Source organism: Prionailurus viverrinus, chromosome B4 (assembly GCF_022837055.1).
Source record: "Prionailurus viverrinus isolate Anna chromosome B4, UM_Priviv_1.0, whole genome shotgun sequence".
NCBI classification, from domain to species: Eukaryota; Metazoa; Chordata; class Mammalia; order Carnivora; family Felidae; genus Prionailurus; species Prionailurus viverrinus.
Window position 1 is genome coordinate 99899370 of NC_062567.1, and position 20745 is coordinate 99920114.

The 20745-nt window shown below is 38.1% G+C and overlaps 1 protein-coding gene across 1 annotated transcript in view; it reads left to right on the top strand.

Annotated features, from left to right (window-relative positions):
- SYT1 (synaptotagmin 1) overlaps positions 1-20745 on the top strand; it is a 555677-nt gene that overhangs the window by 448803 nt on the left and 86129 nt on the right. Inside the window, exon 9 of the mRNA XM_047865729.1 lies at positions 8772-8889. Within this exon, the coding sequence (XP_047721685.1) occupies positions 8772-8889 (118 nt within the window). The remainder of the gene's footprint in view (positions 1-8771; positions 8890-20745) is intronic.

Sequence of the window (20745 nt, forward strand, 5' to 3'; positions counted from 1 at the left end):
CTAAATCATAAAGATGATATCCGTCTTTGATTACATGAATTTTAAACTTAGAGAAGAGTAATTTGGTTTAAGCAGTTACAGGACTTTGTAGGTGCATCCTTGTGTCTAGAACATTTTTGCCCTCTTCTTCACATGGTTCACACCAAATCTTCCTGTTGACCTTTCTATCTCAGCTCAGGCACTCAGTAGGACATTTACTTATCAGTCCCGCCCCCCACCCTGCATTATGTACTAGCTCTGATTGAAAGGGGAGAGCTAGGAGATTTGTTTTAAAGCTATATTTGCAAGGGAAGCACATTAGTTTTACAAAGAATATGCACTTGGCATGGCCCAAGAAACTGTGATTATTAGGGATAAAGATCTCAAATTAAAGTCCTCCCCTCCTTAGTTCTGTTACTAGATCCTAGAGGGTTTCAACCTTCTCCTCTTTGCTCCCATGGCATTGGTGCAGTTGAACTGTATTATTATTCTCCATCTACATCTGTCACTCCAGTGACAGAAGGTCACTATATTTGCAAGTTCATAAAGTCCTCCTACTCATCTAAGTATCCATGGAGCCTAGAAGAGTCTATAGTGCAACCTATTTTTCTTTAAATAAGGAATGAAGGAGTAATTGAATGAGTACAGAATTAACAGGTTATATATATTATCTTCATAAAATAAGTATTCAAAGACACAACATACAGTCTCATTCACCTGAGCAATTTACTGTGTATTTGTACACTAGGCCAGATTTAGTCTTTTCAGCCTGGATACATCCATAGCAATATTTCATACTGTGACCATCTGGACCATTAGATGTAAATACTGATTTGGCAGATACTTCAGTGATATGAGTATAGTTGTGGGAATAAAATGAATTTGAAAGCTACCACCACCCAAAGGATATATTTAAAGCAACTCTTATTAAGATGAAAAACTTGACATTATCCCTTTTTAACTGGATAATGTCCTAGTATTTTCATAAATGAAGAATATGCAAATAATCTGAATTTTCATTTCAAAAATTTTAGGCTGCCATTTTTTATTTGTCACCTTTAAATAGAGTCCCAACCTCAGAGAAAAACCCTCAACTCAGAGAAGCTATCACCAACTTGACACACAGAAAAATCTTAAGATTAACATAAATAGAATATGTCCTTGTAAAATGTCACAGCATTAAGTCAATTCAGGTACCTTTTTAAAACTCATTCTAAAGTACAGCATTTCCAACAAGCTCGTGAACTTAGCTCCACTTGCAAAGGTCACTAAAGTGAACCCTTCTTTTTATACATAAAATGATGGATGGTGCTACAGAAGCCATCAAATAAATATTCATTTTAAATCAAGCTTTTTATTTATCCATTGTAGATGACCTCTGTTCTAATATCTATATGTAATGCTTTTCAAAAAGTGAAGGCATTGCTGTAGTTGTCTATTAAATCATTAATTTGTGTCTACTCTATTCAGTGGCTGCTTTAAAAAAAAAAAACGGAATTGTCAAGCTTCTCAGAACAAAGGTTCTTTCTGATTGTCAGCTCCGTATTCTAAAAGAGCAGGTTAATTTCTCTGAATCTCACAGTTGGAACTTTCTCACACTAACTGGCAGTTTCCACCTAGTGATCAAGGCAATTGACTAAAATAAATTATACATAAAGCTGAAATTCCTAATAGTAATAAGGCCCCTTCGTGAGATAATCACACCAGCAAAAGCACTCATCTGTCTGCTGCAACTCTATAGGATTTCAAAATTATCTTATAAAAACTACATTTCCAGAAATGTTTTCATTTCTAGTTTTATGAAAGGCCTAACATGGCAATGTCTATGGCAGCAGGCACAAAGAAGGAGCTCCAAATATAGTCATTAGTTGACTCTTTGATTAAACTGGATATACTGTTGATAAAGCACTAGTGTCTGTGCTGTTTATGCAGCAAAAAGTTTGGTGAGGCTCTCATTTCAAAACAATCAACAGTTATTTATACTACCTAATAAGGTAGATCATGAGGGCTTATCAAGTACAATCCCTGTCCTTCTGGGGTTTAAGATGAGGGAAACTGACATATGAAATGGGGGGTGGAAATCATCTCTAGGCACTATGCTGCTGGCCATAAAGTGATCACTAGCAGAAATGTATACAGGCTAGAATAGTAAAAAGATACTTTGTTAAAAAGATGCAGACTTGGACTAAGGCCTGAAGGTCAGGGGTAATTTTATTAGGCAAACAGCCCTAAAGATATTGCAGATGGATTTCCTGACTGCAAAAAACTTGGTGGTAAGAAGTAATAGAAGAAATGTAGTCATTGTTTTGGTGAAATGCCCCCCCCCACCTACCACCCACCCCCACACACACCGCAATCTTGTACCATCTTTATGGACAAGTTATTTACTCCACTGGCTGCCCAGAGCGTTGATGGCTGATGGCTCATAACTGGGTCCCTCCTTCTCAGCATCCCCCTCAGCAGAAAAGACCCCCTGGTCCAAGATGTGGGGACTGTCCACAATGAATGACTGGTGGATTCAGGAGCATAAAAATTTCACCCCTTTTAAGAATTCATAATGTATCTGAAGTACTGTCCCAGCTCCAGAGCTCCCCATAGGATTGGCTGAGGCCTTTGATAGGACTGCATCATAGCCCAACATTTCCACCTGTGCAATTCTGCTTCCTGCACTTGCACACACATGTTGACCCAAAGGACACACCACAATAAATCTCCTGCCTTCAAATCTCTGAGTCTGTTTCCCTGGATAACTTGACCTGTAGCAATAAAGGATAATGTGGAGAGCAATCTGACTGTATTTGATGGAAGGGACTCTAAGTTTATTCATACAAGAGGCATATATGGACCTTGACTCTGTGCCAGCCACTATTCTAGGGCTTAGAACATAGTCATGAGAAGAACAATTCTCTTGTAAACCTATTCTAGTGGGGAAAACCTAAATAAACATAAAGGAACTTTAAGGGATATATGGTAGGATGAAAAAGAAGCAGGGCAAGAGGACAAGTAGTGTGTATATTTAGGACCAGATAGGACCTTATATAGGATGGCCATATAAAAATTCTAAAGAAGTGACACAGGATCAGAAAGCTGAATAAACTAATAGAACAACCCATGATAGTATCTGGGGGAAGAATATTGCAGATAGAAAGAACAGTAAGGCCAAAGGCCCTGAGGTAGAAGTGTGCCTGGCATATGTTGAGAAGAGAAACATCAGGAGCACTGTAGGAAGCAGAGGGTCAGACCACATGGGCCTTCTTGTCTGAGGAATATGGAGGATTCTAGGTGAAATGAGAAGACATGAAAGGGCTCTAAATAGGGACAGTCTCATGATTAGATTTCCATTTTAAAAGGATCCCTTTGCCTCATAGGTGAGAAAGACTCTAGGAAGGAGCAAGAGTGGAAGCAGAAAGGCTATTAGGCGGCTATCAGAGAGGCGTAGGCCAGGAATGAGAACTTGGGCCTAAGGTTATAAATCATAACAGTTTGCCTGGGACTGAGGTTTTCCAGGGTATACAGGAATTTTAAGGCTAAAACCGAGAGTCTTTTGCAAATCAATGCTTGTGGTCTCCCTACCTGTACTAGAGTGAAGGCCTTTAAGTAGGGAGAAGAGGTCAGATTCAAAATAGATTCTGAAGGTTGAGCAAATAGTGAAGTAGAAGGAGAAGGTTTGGATAGTTAGTGCAGAGACAAAGTACAGAGTTTCTTGAAAGTCAGGAAAATGGCATTGGTAAATAGTCTCTGGAGAAACTCTGACTAATGAGATCTTTCATCAGACTGTTGCAGAAAAAACATGACCCAAGTGTCCAGAACTTGATCTCAAACAGTAGAGGTAGAAGTAATGGAGGTGGTGATAGTGATGGTGACAATGACAAATATCAGAGATGGAGGTCATATTGGAGGTAGAGGTGATGAGGGTAGAGGTCGCATGGGTCATGATGGGGAAAAATTAACTAAAATTTAAAAATCCAATTTGAGGAGCACCTGGGTGGATCAATCAGTTAAACATCCGACTCTTGGTTCCAGCTCAGGTCATGATCTCACAGTTCATGGGTTCGAGCCCCATGCCAGGCTCTGTGCTGACAGAGCAGAGCCTGCTTGGGATTCTCTCTCCCTCTCTGCCCCTCCCTTGCACTCACGTGCGCTCGCGCTCTCTCTCTCTCTCTCTCTCTCTCTTTCTCCCTCTCTCTCTCTCTCTCTCTCTCAAAATAAACATTTTTTAATCCAATTTGAGAGACATTGGCAAAGACAGAAATGTCAAGACTTATGGGCTGAAAGACTAAAGGAAAACAGAAGAAACATTGGTCACTGGAAACCAATTACTTAGAGACCCTAACAGAAAGGGGTATTGGAAATAATAGTCAAGGGGAGGATTTGGTAATGAACACATTTAGTTAGAATGAATTTAAAGTGAGAGTGGAGTATCTAAGTGGGTGGTCGGTCGGAGCATTAGTTTGTCATTCCAGATGCCAGTCTGACAATAAAGAAAACTCATCATTTTGAGTCAAAGGACCTTGGTTCAGTTCTGCATTGAGATGCCCATGTAACCATATGTAACCTCTGGGTCTCAAACTCTTCATGAATAAAAGAGGCATAACAGTACCTACTGTTGTTGAGAAAAGACACAGAATTGTCAAGGACAAATAAGCATCTGAGATGTAGGTTTGGGGATCATCTTTCTCTGGAAGTTTTCCAAGAACCACTTTTGTTTCTCATCACCAGAACCCCAATAAAGAAAACTTTTTTTTTTAAGTGTAGAAAGTCTTGGTTTCTCAAACTTTAAAGTGATACATAATGAGGCTTACCATCAAAGGAGGCTATTGCTGGGGCACCTGGGAGACTCAGTCAGTTGAAACTTTTGGTTTCAGCTCAGATCATGGTCTCATGGTTCATGCCTTCAAGACTCACATCAGTCTCTGTACTGACAGTGCAGAGCTTGCTTGGGATTCTCTCTCTCCCTCTCTCTCTGCTCCTCCCCTGCTTGTTCTCTCTTCTCAAAATAAATAAATAAAACTTAAAAAAAATTTTAAAGGAGCATATTGCTACCCAACCATCTTTCTTGCAAACTGACATGTGAAAACTATTAAGTAAGGGAGGTTGACATAAAACTGTCCACATACAACTATCAGATCATTCCAGTTCTTCTGTGTAAGTGACCAGAGATAAAGCCTTCATAGGCTAGAACAAGACTCTAGGAACAGAAGTGCATCTCCATCTAATCACAGAAGTTCAGGGAAAGGTTTTATGGAGGAGAAGAAAATACTTGTTTTCCTACAAGTCATACTGGTACGAGACCATCAATCTAAGATTCTAAAGTAACAGCACATGCTTACAACGTAAGCCTCAGACATAAGCCTGTTTCAGCCATGGCCAAATAGAACACACCTTCGGAAGAGGTCAGCTCCATGCAGAGCTCTGACAGCTATGTCCTTAGCGGGGTGGCATCAGAGCAGCTCTAGGGTGCATGTCTTGGCTCTTCTTGCTTCACATGAACTTAGGGTTCCCACCTCATCCACAACATATGAAAAACACATTGCGATCCTATTTAGAAATGCCTTAAACCAAGGGTCAAACCAGCATGTAACAGAAGTTACCCCAATTCTCAAATTTTGTTTTAGAGAATTATTAAAGCTACTTTTTTAAATGTTTATTTATTTACTTAGAGAGGGAGAGGGAGAGGGATAGAGAGCAGGGGAGGGGCAAAAAGAGAGGAAGAGAGAGAATCCCAGGCAGGCTACCCTATCAGTGCAGAGCCTGATGCAGGGCTCAAACCCATGAACCTCAAGATCATGACCTGAGCTGAAACCAAGAGTTGGATGCTCAATCGACTGAATCACCCAGGTGCCTCTAAAGTTGCTTTTTAAGGAATTAGAAAAAGCATATACTTATACTCAGATAGTTACAACTCAAAAAATGTAACTAATAAGATACAGGTTCATATGAATTGGATGCCTTCACCTTTTTCAAGAAAATGATGCCATAAAGAATACAAATTCCCAAATAATGATTAGCCTTCAAGTGGCCTACAGATCCAGAAGGAAGAAGATTTTCATTCACTAAAAAGTAACTTCAATTGATTAAACATGTATTTTTAAGTTACTAATTCGCCATACCAGTTATAGTTTTATAGCATGTGAAATCTCATACATTCAAGTTCCTAAATTAAGGATTAAATGTAAATCCTTAACTTGTGCTAAATAAGCATTTTTCCATATTTCCTTTCTCCCAAAACATCCATCTTTATTCACCACCACCCCCCCCAAACATTCATTCTTCTTCCACTCCATAACTTTACAATTACAGGTAACTACACACTTCTCCTACCTGAGGCATGGGAGGTTCAAACTCTGTAACCACTCCCTTTCAAACTAGATATTATGCAAAATCTTAAAAATTCCCTATGTTTCATAAGATTGAATAATAAAGAAGTATTAGAACAAAGATAAGTTGTGATGTTTCTTGAAACAATGAGATGCCATAAATTGTATCTTTAGACTGGACTATAAAAGAGGTGCTGTTTAAGAGAGAACAGTCATATCTAAAGCGCCTAACTAGAACGGTTAGAGTCACCTGGTTCTGCAAGACAGTGAGTGCCCCAGGAAGGGTACTGTGGCAAAAAGATAGAATCCTGCAAAATGAATCCTCCTAATGAGTATTTTTGAACAGCAGTTTTGTTCATTTATATTTCTCTTATAAGGTTCAGATGAATCTGTCCACACCCTGTATTAATTTCTAGGGTATTGATTCCCATTCTGTATTTTCAGACTATGAAATAGAATTTATTCTACCAGATTCTCTTCATGTGTAAATTAATTCCTAGAGAATAAGTAGGCACCTCGGGTGAATTTAGCACATTACAAGTTACTATTATCTACATTAGTGGAAGGGAGATATGACCTAGGTAATTCAAAACAGCGATATTATCTAAAATTTCCATTTATTTACTTTTTTGAGAATGCATGGAAAGTGATATTTCAGACAAGGACCAGTCTTCAAGGAGTTTACAGTCATATAGGAAAATTAAGACATGTGCATAATAAACAAAGAGTCCTTAGTGACATAAGAGATGGATAAGATGCTATGAGGACTCAAGGAATCAATTGGGATTATAAACTCATATTATGTTTCCAATAAAGCATTACTTAAGCACAAACTCCTCTCTCTCTCTCTCTCTCTCTCTCTCTCTCATACACACACAGAGAACATTATTTTTCACCTATAGATAAATCAGAACAGGTAGATTCCCTTTCCTTTTTAAAATATGGCTTTATGGCCAGTAAAAGGAATTACATTTCCTGAGGTTGTTAAATTACATCTAGGCAGTTATTTCTACACTGGAGACTTGGGCTGATTTAGCACATAAAGTTATCAATAAGGCCAAATACAGTCATAATAAGAACATAACATGAGAAGGCCTTCTGTACCTTATTCTTACATTGAGTCCAACTGCAGATGTTGGATACAACTATCATCTGTAGAATCAGAATTCACTTTTTTTTGAGGGGGGGCAGGAAGGTATTCTAAGAAATAAACCTTGATTTGCCATAATACCTAATTTCCTGTGTCAGTAGTTTAGGGCACCTGGGTGGCTCAGTTAGTTGTCTGACTCTTGATTTTGGTTCAGGTGATGATCTCACAGTTTGCGGGATCAAGCCCCACATGGGGCTCTGCACTGATAGTGCTGAGCCTGCTTGGGATTCTCTCTCTCCCTGCTCCTTCCCTGCTCACTTTATTGCTCTCAAAATAAACTTAAAAATATAGTTTAGATCCTTCAGCCTCCTGCCCATTCTCATACTTACACATGTGAATGCAAGAATTCTACTCATGCTGAACAATATCATGGCTCTGAATTAGTTATCCTAAGAAGGTACTAAGGGGTGCGAACCCATAGGAGTTCTTTCTGAGAAAAAGTAAAACTTCTATATACCATCATTTTAAACTGAATCAAATGTTCAGAAATGTCAGAGTACGGGATTGGTGACTGTTCCTTAGGCCTAAAGTAGGAAAGCAATGAAATAACCTGAGGGGCTAGGAGGTGCTTTGTATGACTGTACATTTCAAATTTCCAACCTACTGCTTAGATTTGTACAAATAAGGGGAGAATAAGGGAATAGTCAGATCTCACTTGAAATGAGTAAAACTGAATGGGCAAAAACTTCTACTTGTTGCCCTTCCACTCCTAGGAATTCTGAATTTCTCATTAACGATTCAGTCCAAGGGCTCCTGGCTGGCTCGCTTGGTAAATCATGTGACTCTTGCTCTCAAGATTGGGTGTAGAGCTTACTTGTAAATAAAAACGTCAAATTAAAAAAATTCTTTAAAAAAGTCAGTCTAACAGTAATACAAGTCCTCTTCCCAAAAATCTAAAGTAGTAGACATAATCCTATTTGAAAGGTAAAAAGACAAAAATTTAGGCAGATTGATTCTGCTAAAGGAGTGCTAGGCTCTTTTCAAAGCCATTTAATAAAGTTATGAAATTGTGCCAAAAGCATTGTGGTGCTATTCAGAGTGGAATTTCTAAAAATGTCATCTCGGTCTCATTTCCTGAACTGTTGAATTATGGATATATTTTGATGAATGATAAAGTATAGATGAGCTATTTAAAACTGAAATGGGTTACAATCACTCTTCAGATCTTAGTGAATGAAAGACCACTGGGTACATGCCAATGAACCCGAGCACTTTCAAATTCTAATTGTCCTAATCTTCCTCCTGAGGAATTTGCAATGTATGTGTACAAACTATATTCACCTTCATTCACAGAGTCACTTATAGTCTCTTATTCGTTTTCACAGCAAGAGAAACTGGGTGATATCTGCTTCTCCCTTCGCTATGTACCTACTGCTGGCAAGCTGACTGTGGTCATTCTGGAGGCAAAGAACCTGAAGAAGATGGATGTGGGTGGCTTATCTGGTAAGGCTGTGATGTTTACTGATTTGCTTGTTTTTAATGCTGTTTCAGTTTGTATGTTCAGTAATGTTGGGGATGGAAGAGACCTTTGGATTTGAAGTTCTATATAACCCAAACTTATTTTTTCTTAAAAAAAAAAAAAAAAAAACTAAGTATACTCTTCCTCAAAAGCAAAGCCAACTGAAGGATTTACACAACAGGATTTTTTTTAATTTTCTGTTCTGTGTAATTGTATTTTTAACTTTATAGTAAATTATTAAAGTAGGAGAAGTTTTCTTTATATGCCATAAGGTCATCATAAATGGACTATGGCTGTCATTGTTTGTGACTGTGGGGTTAGAACCAACATTACTGGTTATTCAGTGTTATCTCTAATGAAAATATTGCAAACTTCAAAAGGTCATCCCAATGCAGCATGGCCATTTTATATTCTAAAGCATAACAGCTCAAAAATCCTAACACTGAGTTTCCACTTACTGAACTACTAATTTGTCAACCAAATTCTCCTGGTATTTAAGTTTATTTCTCTTTATAAGTAAGTTGCCTGAGAAAGCTGCACTAATTCATACCACAAAGGCTCCACTGCAAAAGCTACTACTTTCAGGGGCACCTGTGTGGCTCAATCAGTTAAGCATCTGACTTCAGCTCAGGTCATGATCTCACGGTCCCTGAGTTTGAGCCCCGCATCAAATCTGCCTGCTTCAGATTCTGTGTCTCCTTCTCTCTCTGACCCTCTCCCATTCATGCTCTGTCTCTATCTCAAAAATAAATAAACATTAAAAAAAAAAACCTACTGCTCTCATTGCTTAAAGAATAGAGCAAATTTAAAGCAGTTTCCTCTAAAAATGTTTAAAAAATCTCATGTGCCTAAGATGGAAAACTATATGCATGTATATATATGCATATGTCTATACACACATACCTTTTTTTGGCTCTGTCCTTTGATATGGCCCAGAAAACAAAGACTGACCCACTGGTAATGAGCACCCTTCACACCAGATACGGCTTGAAAATATGAAAATACAGTTTCTAATTAAAAGAACCTGGTATTTATTAAGGAAATGGTAGTTCCAGGTATGGTGCAGGAAATATACAAGCCTAGAATATCTCATCTCACCAGAAATCAAGGAAGGTCTGAGAGTACAGGAGTCATGTCAAAAGACTTGGAAGCCACCCCTAAGACACTTCCACTGGCCAAAGATGTAGTCATTCGGGCACCAGTAATCTAATAAGTGTAGGGTATTCAAACCTAAACCAAAAGAGCATTTAATGTACAGAGAAATGTTTAGCTTTAAGAACAGTTCACTCCCAGGTAACTACTTATTATCCTGAGGTAGAACTTCCAACACCTTTGACCTTTCTTTCCTTTGGGTCAATGGCCGAATCCCATGCTAGGTGGCTTCCTTGTATCCTCCCTCACGTGCTCCTTTTCCAACTCCCATGCCGACCATCTCCTCATCGCCTGTATCCTGCACTCCTCCAATCTCCCAATCCATCACATTCCCTTTCACAGAGTTCCAGAAGCGACTTAACCATGAAACCAATAAAACTTTAGGGTCCCTCATTTGTTCTGTCTCCTTCCAAGATCCTAAAAAGGAGTTCCCATGATCCCTGATATTTCACCCACAATTTGTCACAGTCTGGGTCTCCGACTTCTCTGCCACCATCCATCTCTTTTTGTTTAGCATCATCTGAGTGGCTACAAGCATTTCTGAGAGTTAGTGAAGAACAGAAGTTGGGTCTGGCAGAATATATTTATGTAGCTTGTAATCACTTCCATGTGTAATTGGGTTATTGGTAGCTGCTGAGGAAAGAAAGGGCTGCTGGGAGGACTCCTAACCACTGCACCAACTCAGCATTGTGACATGAAAGGGGCAAGGCCAGAGTTCATATCTAATTTAGCATTCATCATTTTCTCTGTACTTCTTTATGTTCTTTTTATTTTTCAAATGCCAAACTACATTTGCTAGAAATGGCCAATTACTTGAATCCAAGTAGGCTGTTTTGCCAGGGTCTAAAATTATAGTAGCTCAGGACCCATACACCCTGGGTCTACCCCTACATTTGCATTACCTGGAACTGTTTTGTCTAATTATTAAATATTAAATAAGGATATTTCAAAACTCTGAATCTCAAGGGCTCCATCTGCCTGTGAAATTAAGTCAATCACTCAGATCTACATAACATAGGTCCTTCCAGACTACGTCTCACCGTATTTCTATAACTTATCCAAATTGACCAGCACACCGTTCTTCAAACAGACCATGTAATTTGCTGCTTCCACTCTTTGCTTAAGTCATTTCCTTTACCTGGAATTCTTCCCCCCAATAATGCCTACCTAAATGCTATCCATTCCTCAGGCCAACCTTAAGTCTTATGTTCTCATCGGTTGAACAAATATATGGTGTTTCCCTAACTTTTGTGTTAGGCATTGTTTTTAGACTAGATTTGTATCAGTGGACAAAACATCCAAAGGACCCTGCCTTGGTACAGCTTACATTTTAATTTCGGGAGACAGGAAACCAATAAATAAGCATGTAGTATGCCAATAGGTGCTAAGTGCTATGGAAAACGCAAAGCAGGGAAATAAATAATGAGGAGTGGTTGTAAATGGGGTGCTCAGAGAAAGCCTGATAAGCAGGTAACATTTCAGCAACAACCTGGAAGAGGTGAGGAGGTGAGCCATGGGGTGTCTGGGAGAGAGAACATTTTGGGTGCAGGGACTTCATGATGCCTTTTCTGATCCATTCCAATAGAACACATCTTTCCCTTTTTTAAATGCCAACAGCAGTTTGTTTACACCCTTCAAACATCACGCTTCTCTCTCACTAGACTGTGCTCTGTATTTATATCTCCCACAATGCCCTCACTGACTGGTAGCACTGAGCATAGCTGCTGAATGAATCATGAATTATTTACCAAGGAGCTATGGCCTGAAAAAACAAGTCTTGCATTTCAAATTTGTTTAACCTACTTACCACTAAAATAACTGTAAGCACTTGGATGGTCTGTCTCAAAGTAATTTGACCTATGTCCGAGGAGACCAAAATTATATAATAAGATCATTCCAGGTAACTCAAATGTTTAACTACATTTGCTGGAAATGGCTTGTTAATTGGAACCAAAGTGAGTTGTTTTACCAGGGTTTGAATCCCATTCTACCACCACTGGCACTTTGACACTGGGTAAGTTCTTTAGCTTTCTGAGCCTCAGTTGCATTATCTATAAAGTGGGAGTAATAAGATCTTTCTTATAAAGGTGCTGTGAGAAATAAAGCGTAGTATCTGGCACACACAAGTGCTCACGAAATATTCTAATTATTTCTATTAGTAACTTTATGAAATCCTGGGCTAAATATGCAAAATGTGAAAGCAACCATTTAATAGTTTCACCAATTATTTGATTGAATGGGGAAAAAGAAAGGTTTCTTTGTTTAATAGGATTGGCTGGTCATTTAAGGCAAAATGATAGTAGACCCATGTTTTGCACAGAGCAGTGAATGAAGACAAGGTATTGAATTAAATAAGAAATATTAGGGGAAAAAAGGAAAAAAACTTTAAACAAGTTTTCTTCCTATTCTACTACATGGTTTCTTTCTTACTGTAGAAACTCAAAATGCACTGCATAAAGATTTTGCCTCTATCATATACCCACATAGCAATTTATGCAAATCCCAACCCTTCTTACAGTGACAAACTTGACTGGATCATTCACATGTCTACAGCAGATCTTTACACTTGCATATTTAATATTCCAATTCTGGAGTATTTGTGAGCAACACCTAGAGTTTCTGAATCTAGCTATTTGTACTGAAATCTTGAATCTTGTCGGCTGCAAGACTATCCTTCAGGATTAAGTTGGTAAAGTAAAAAATGAATTGGGCTTTTTGCCCTGTACTTGGAGGGGGGAAAAAAAGAAAGAAAAAAAAATCTAGCCTTCTGCCTAGTAACTGCTTCTCAATATCTTCACAGTCTTTTATACATCTGTGTGCTTAGAGTAAATTTCTCTTCAAATAAATGTTATCTCTTTGTGAAAACTGAGGAAGAATTTCAACAGTCTGGTTAGGCTGCTTAGTCCGGTTAGGCTGCTATAATAATACTATAACCTGGGTATCTTCAATGGAAATTCGTTTCTCATAGTTCAAGATCAAGGCACCAGCTGATTCAGTGTGTGGTGAGAATCTACTTCCTGGTTCATAGGTGGCTGTCTTAGTTTTGGGTCTTCACATGACAGAAGGAGCAAGGGAGCTTTCTGGGATCTCTTTTATAAGGCAATAATCCCATTCATGAAGGCCCCACTCTCACAACCTAATCACTTCCCAAAGGTCCTACCTCCAAATACCATCACATCAGGGATTCGGTTTCAACATAGGAATTTTAGGGCGGACACTAACATTCAGTCTGCAAAGAGGTCAAAGAAATTGAAAGCATTAGAAATGTTGAAGATTCTCAAAGGCATAGGGTTGTATGTCTTATATTTCTGAGCTGTGTATTTTTACCTGTGCAGACTCTCAAGGAGTAAATACTTTCTCCTACCACAATCTCTTGTCCCTGTTCATATTCCAACAACTGCTTTTCTCACTTGTTTTTTGTTTGTGTGTATCCATGTAAGTGCATGCACGTGTGTGTGTGTGTGTGCGTGTGTGTGTGTGTGTGTGTGTGTGTAAGTGAGTGAGTGTTGTGGGGGGGAGCTCTCAAACCAGAAATTTAAGACTTCTAAGTACAGCTTTAATGAGTAATTTCAAGACTAAGTTCATTTGGACTTTATAGCACCAGTTAGAATTTTGAAGGTTTTCTAACCTAAGGATATAGCTGTTTGAAGAAAACACCAAACTTGTGAATCAGCAAGATGGCTTTTAAATTTCCATTAGGTCGAAATTTTTCATCTTAAATCCGATAATTTTTTTTAACTCTTAAGTCATTATAACATAGTTACAGAACACTGTCTAGTTTAGAAATCCTTTTCTAACTTGGTATTCTCATGTGGTTTTCAAGATGGACCTGTGAGGTAGTTTCTGAAGGTAATATTCTCAGAAAATTGAAGCTTACAGACATTAGATAATGTCCATAAATCATCTCGCTCCACGTCTGACACATAGGAGGTGTCCAATACTGGCAACTGCTTTTGTTGTTACTGACATTCAAAGTCACCTGACTTGTAGACGGCATAGCTGGGACTGAAGCCCAGATTCTGATTCTCAATACAAAAATGTCTCAAAGACCATTCCATTTCCCTGTTTCCCTGCAGCTAGCACATAGTCCCTTTTGAAATTTTTCCAAATGGTTTGTACTGCTGAGAACCACGGAAAATAGCTAAAAGTCAGAAGTTTGTCTCTCCTGTCTCTTTGATTGGGTCGTATTCACCTCAATTGTGAGGGGAACAACAAAAGCACATAAAGCATGGCAACAAGAAGGTGCTGGGAAAATAGAGATGAAGGACCAGAGTCATAAGCGCCTATTCCAGCAGTCTCCTAAACGTCCAGGAATTGAGAGGTGGCCATGAGATGGGACCAAGTCAGGGACATCCTGACAGATAGCTGGAGGAAATGTAGTTGAAAGTGTTCTCCCTGGTCATCTTTCTCCCTTTCACTTTCCACCCAGACCCCACCCCCCAGTCTTCTTCCTGGTCATCCTCAGTCCTGTCCTATTACTATGGAATTCATACTGTGAAAAGCAAAGGGTAGCGCTATAGGAGAGATCCCCCAAAGCATCTAAATCCCCAAGAGAAAGGGCAAGGAAATTCACAAATTGCAGCAACTACTTACGGGAGAGGAGGAAGAAAGGGGACTCATGGTGGCAGAGGAGTCACTGCCCATTTGTGGGAGGCTTCCAGTGTGTGGTTGAGCCACTGAGACCTAAGCCATAAGATTTACTCTGCCAGCCCCACCCAGCCCTTCATACTTATATACACACTGTTCTTCCTTTAAGATACAATTTTGAAATTGTTCATACATTTGTCTTCTTACAGATACTGTTCTAAAAATATAATCTGGAAAATAGAGCCAATCTAAGTATTTGAAGTCACCTAGGAAAAAGCAACTCACCCAACCTTGGGAACCACTAGATTCCACATAGAAACCGCACATGAGCAGAGGCAGATCATTCTTTCAGGCACAGGCAGGTAGGTAGATAGAGTGTCACATCACGTAAAGACATCATATTCTACCTATATGAGAATCACCCCATTGTTCATGTTAAAATTTAAGATTTCAGGGACTACCTCAGACCAAACTATAACTGAACATCAAGGGGGTGGGAACCTAGAAGCTGTATTCAAGTCCCCCCCCCCCCATGTTATTCTTATGCCTCTTAAATTTGAAAACAATACTTTATACAAAGTATAGAGAGAGTGTTAGTTGAAGCCAGGGAGGAAAACATTGTGGTATAAAAATGTATTAAATCAACATGTTGTATACTTAAACTTATAAAATGTTGTATGTCAATTTATCACAATAAAATTTTTTTTAAAGAAAACTTTACTTTAGGAGCTTAAATGCTACATCATAATTTTAGCTGAGGTCCAGGTCACCCAAATTCCAAGTTGGAATTTTTTTCTTGTCAGTGATGTAGAATCTATCCTTTGCCTCACAGAATGGAATTTCCTTAAATGAGATCTATTTATTTCATCAGCCTAGTATCCTCTTTCTTGAGAAATACCTTGTCCACATGTTTAAATTGTCTTTTTCAGTCTCTCCTACTGAAAGACAAAAGCAGTAGATTGTTCCTGTATACATTTATGACACCACCCTTATCTGTCCTTCCATGCGTACTAAAAGCATGACAGAGAAAACCACTCCAACTTCAAGTTATTTGAGCTAAAAGTCACTAGGCTGGGAGCTAAGCCAACAAATAAAGTGGCAAAAACTTATTTTAGCCAATTAGATGGGGATATACAAATTAATTGGCCATGATATCAGGGTCAAGAAACAATATGCAAATAAATTGGCATTTTGAGCTAACGGGACAGGAATATGCATAAACTGGCTGTGATGTCAGAAGTCTTCATCATAATTTTAGGCTTGGATGTTGTGATATAAATTTCCATGACACTTCAAAACACTCAGTTATAATGTTGATAAAATAATCTAAATCTCTATTATGTGAACAAGTTGATCTGAAAAAAAAAGACAATGACAAATCTTTAAGCTCGATATTAGAAACTGAGTTATTAAAAGGGGCTATGTTAAAGTTTAGTGCAAGTTAAGACCCACGCACAGTAACCACAGGATGGACAGAGATGCTATGCCTGAAGGAATAATAGTGGCTTCAATGAAATAAGAGCAGACGTGGGGTGTGGGCTAGATTTGAAATCAGGAAGCAAGTGACAGGCTGAAATGTATTAGTTCAGAACATTTAGCACAAAAACACCTAAAGAAGTCCTTTAGCCAGCAGGTACATATCCAATCATTCAACAAATAGCATTTGCATACCCACTGTGCGCCAGGCAGCACGCCAGTCCTTGGATACATAAGTAAAAATAACAGCAGACACTTGTATAGCACAATGTGAGCCAGACACGGTTCTCCACACTTTGTATATGTTAACTGATTTAATCCCATTACAACCCTAGGAGGTAGACACTATTTTTATCACTACTTTTTTTAGATGGAACTGGAGAGGTAAATAACTTTCCCAAGGTCACAGAATTCGTTTTTGGCAGAGTTACAATGGCAACCCAAGCAGTCTTCAGACTCCATGAATAAAACAGGACTTCTAAGTCCTTATCCTTTCTCACTAGGCTTAACCTGGAGAACAGATGGCTAAGTACATGTTACAGTTCCAGAGATGGCCAAAAATTCTACCTGATTCCATAATTCCTTTAAACCCAAACTAAAATTCCATCATGGAAGCCACTAATCTAAATTAATGTGTTGACTGTTTAGTTTTTGGTTAGACAGCAAAGACAAGATCAATGACTCCCTATGATCAGACAACAAATATTAATAGATTTCCAGGCTGAAGGACGGTCTCCATTTCTTTGGTATGTTATTTTAGTGATGGAGTCTTTGCTCACTAAAGAGGATGACGCGCAAAACTGTAGTTTCAACTGTATCACTGGCAGAAGTGGAGGGATGTTGCTAAAACATCATGGAAGAAAGTCCAAGTCTAAGGATTTGTATGGCTATCGGGTGGTAGAGAAAGACTAAAAAATGTTATCTACTACTCAATTTTATCAAGGGTTGATTCTGGAAGACAGTGTGTACTATTACTGGGAAGAGGGGGCAACAGGATTTTATAATACAAAAGCTTATTACCCTTTGTCAAATGCGTTGGAGCTCTGTGAGTCAAAAATCACATTTAAATAACACTGAAGAAATTAGAACTGCACCTGACAACTTACCAGGAAAATAGAGCTTGGCTTAAAAATGTTAACAATAGAAATCCACAGATGGAGAAGTGGAAATAGTAAGTTCCAAAGAGGTTTGTACTAAGACATTTGTACTTATCACCTTGAAACTCTCCATTTTGAAAGTAACAGAAATGTTTCCAGTCATTGAAATCCAAGCTCAGAGGATAAATGAAAAGATCTTGCTAGGCTGAGTAAGCCAAAATAGGATAGATGAGCTTCAGTGTGGGCAAGCTTAGAAATAATGCAGTGAAAGGAAAGGAAAAAAAAATCAAATTAGTATAAAATAAGATCAATTATAAACCAAGAAAAAGGTCACATAGAACCATCCACTGAAGACATTCACCAAACACACAGCTACAACCAACCAGGCTTGGTGCTGTCGTGGAATTATTATAAATACAAGAGGGGGGAAATGCCCTTTGTCACAGACTAAAGCTCACACATGTGTGGAGTACATATAGTTATGGCCGCCCACCTCAAGAAAGATGGATGGTGTTAGATGACCAACTGCCAGAAGAAGTGGCTAAAACAGAGGGATGAAGGGGCTGTGAGGACAGGCTTAGAATATTGGGACTTTGTAGTCTAGGAAAGGAAAGCTGAGCAGACATATGACTAAAGTCTGAATATCCTGACAGAGCTAGGGTAATACCTACCTTTTATCCCATCCCACAATGCTAGAATTAGGAAGGGATCTTGATGTTTCAAAGAGAACACATAAAAGGAAGGCCATTCAGAATGATCTCAGTGATCTCATCTTTCAACTAAAAATGCTTTGTCAAATTTTCTTTGCAGTTGGATAGTAAAAACTTGTTACTCTAGAAGATGGAATAGGTTGAGATAAATGTGTAAACCTGTTTTGAGTTATAGGCTTAAAAAGGGGACATCTCTAAACCTTTATTTTGTGTTGTGTTATAGGACCCCCATGCCTTTCCATGGGTAACCATCAGAAACAGGTCTTGCAGCTGCATATCCCCATAATCCAACCCAGAATGACTATATTCACATCCTTGAATTGACCATTCTAGCTTCTGCTCTCCATTCACTATGCAAGGAACAAATAGGGAAGGTTAGATTTTCTAATAGGTGATTGTGTTGACAAGACTAGAGTCCCATAGTATTCCTGGTTTTTAAAACTACATTTGCTAAGCTTCAAGAGATTTTATTATCCATACCTGGTAGAGTTTTTCTAATAAGGGTATTAAAAACATGTAGCAAACGTCTGCCATATTTCTCTTTTATGAGGCTACAAGATTCCCTTTAGGCTACAACAGGTGACAAAAATGGAAAATACTATTGAGTCTTAAACAGGGGCAACAATGCTCAGAGAAATTAACATTGAAAACAATCATTAAAGAAATTATACTTGATTTTTTTGAAAGTAGAGGTGACTATAATATATCATATGTACATCATCCCATAATCTTGTATTCCTGATCTCCACTATAAACCTATCAATCTGCTTTCTCCCTCTTCAGTCCTTCCACCTGCTGTATCATGAGCTACTTGGAGAGCAGAGATGGTTTCCACCTACATTATGTTAGGGGAACAGACCTCACTGTCCCCTGTCTGAACAACCCGTTATGAACCTGTCAATTCTGCCAGTCTAACTGGTTATTATGTCTTCATCTTCTAACTGATCTGACTTATTTTTTTTTTCACTAATGAAATCCTCTTGGCATCACATAGCTATTTCTAGTATGCAAACTAAGAAACAAAATCAGAAATAATAAAATATAATTATTGAATTTATCTTAACTGTCATTTTCACAATTTTATTCCGTCCTTCCCTCACCCCCTTCAGTAGTAAAAAAAAAAAAAAAAGGCGGGGGTGACTCACAATGAAACAGACCATCTCCAGGGGATAAAGGAAAGGAAAGGAGAACCAGAAATGCCAGAAATGTACACATTATTACAGTTATTTCTCAATGACAGTCATAAAGACATTTTGCAGTGAAGACAAAAATGGTCCACTAGTCACATCTTTTGCCCAGCATGAACAGATAAGGCAATGATTCATCATCTTACTTGTTCACTGCTTTATAGACTAACTTTTATGAAAGAAATCAAAGACCATAGTAGCTGGTTGCCTTTTTGAATTGCTAATGACCTTACTTTTGGTATATATCGTTCTTAGTGATCCCTGGAAAACTAGGAGGCTTTGAATTTTTTCTTCTACAAATAAATGATTTTAAGAGTTTACTTAGGAAATTAACTTTTTAACTTAAAATATGAATTAAATATTATTTTATATCCTTAGTAACCACTTTTACCCAAAACCAAAGCAACACAATTGATGGACTTAAACACACAGATTTCAAACTAACCTCAGCCAACAATCTGATAGTGTAATTAAGTGTCCCCCATGAACCAAAAAGATCTGAATGCAGATTTAGTGACTGTACAGTTGTGGAATACTTAAACACAGGGAACTGTGAGATTTCATAGCTATCAATACTACAACTACCATCTGTTCATAATATTACAACTTTCGTATCCTAATTAAGGAAACAAATGGTTTCACAAATAGTACTCTTACAATATTTCCCTATATTTTTCATTTTAAAATTATAGAAAAGTTTTAGTAGTTGAAATAACCTATAGTCCTACCACTTCCTTTAATATGTGAGGTAAAATTAAGTCCCCCAACTAGTCCTTCTAATCCCTTCCCATTCACAAAGAGTTAATTGCCTCAAGGAAACAGTTTGAAATTTCATCTATAGATTTTTCTTTTCTGCTTTATATAAATCATACTCACATAAATATGTGCATTTTGAAAAAAATGGGATAATATCAAACATATTCTGTACTATTTTTTCACCCAACAACATACAACACAGATCCTTCCAGATGACTACACCACGTAGAGACTACACTACGTAGAGATGTGCCATTACTTCTACTAGGTGCTTAGCACCCCTTGGTTTGGATGTATTGTTATATATTTAATAATCCCCTTATAAACACAATTCTAAGAGGAAAGCTACTAAATTTCAAAGGACTTGAACTAAATAGAAGAATGATGTATTCCTGGATAGGAATATAATATGATAATGATGTCAGTTCCTCCCAAGTTATTATTAAATGCCATAAATGGAAGTAAGACAACTACCTGTTTTCTTTTTGGAAGAAAGCAGATAAGGCATTAATATCCCTGTAATACAAAGAAGTCCTAGAGCTTCAAAAAGAGGGGGAAAATTGGGGGAAATTTCCCATTTTTTTAATGTTCCTGAAATTTTCGTGTTGCTGCTTCTATTACTGGCTCCTGTTGCCACAAGCTAAAATATTACATTTATACAGTCTCATCATGCCTCCAAATAAGAAAGGATTTTAAAGTAAGATGCAATTATCCTCAGTTCAAAACCTAAAAATGCGTTGCTTAAAAAGACAACCTCGATTGATTGCAAAGAGCACAAAAAGTAAATCAGGTCATTAGCTTGTAGATTTTCAGATTTTCATCAGCTATATTTGCAGGAGTTTGAATCCATTAAAATACTCAATCCAGTGGCATTA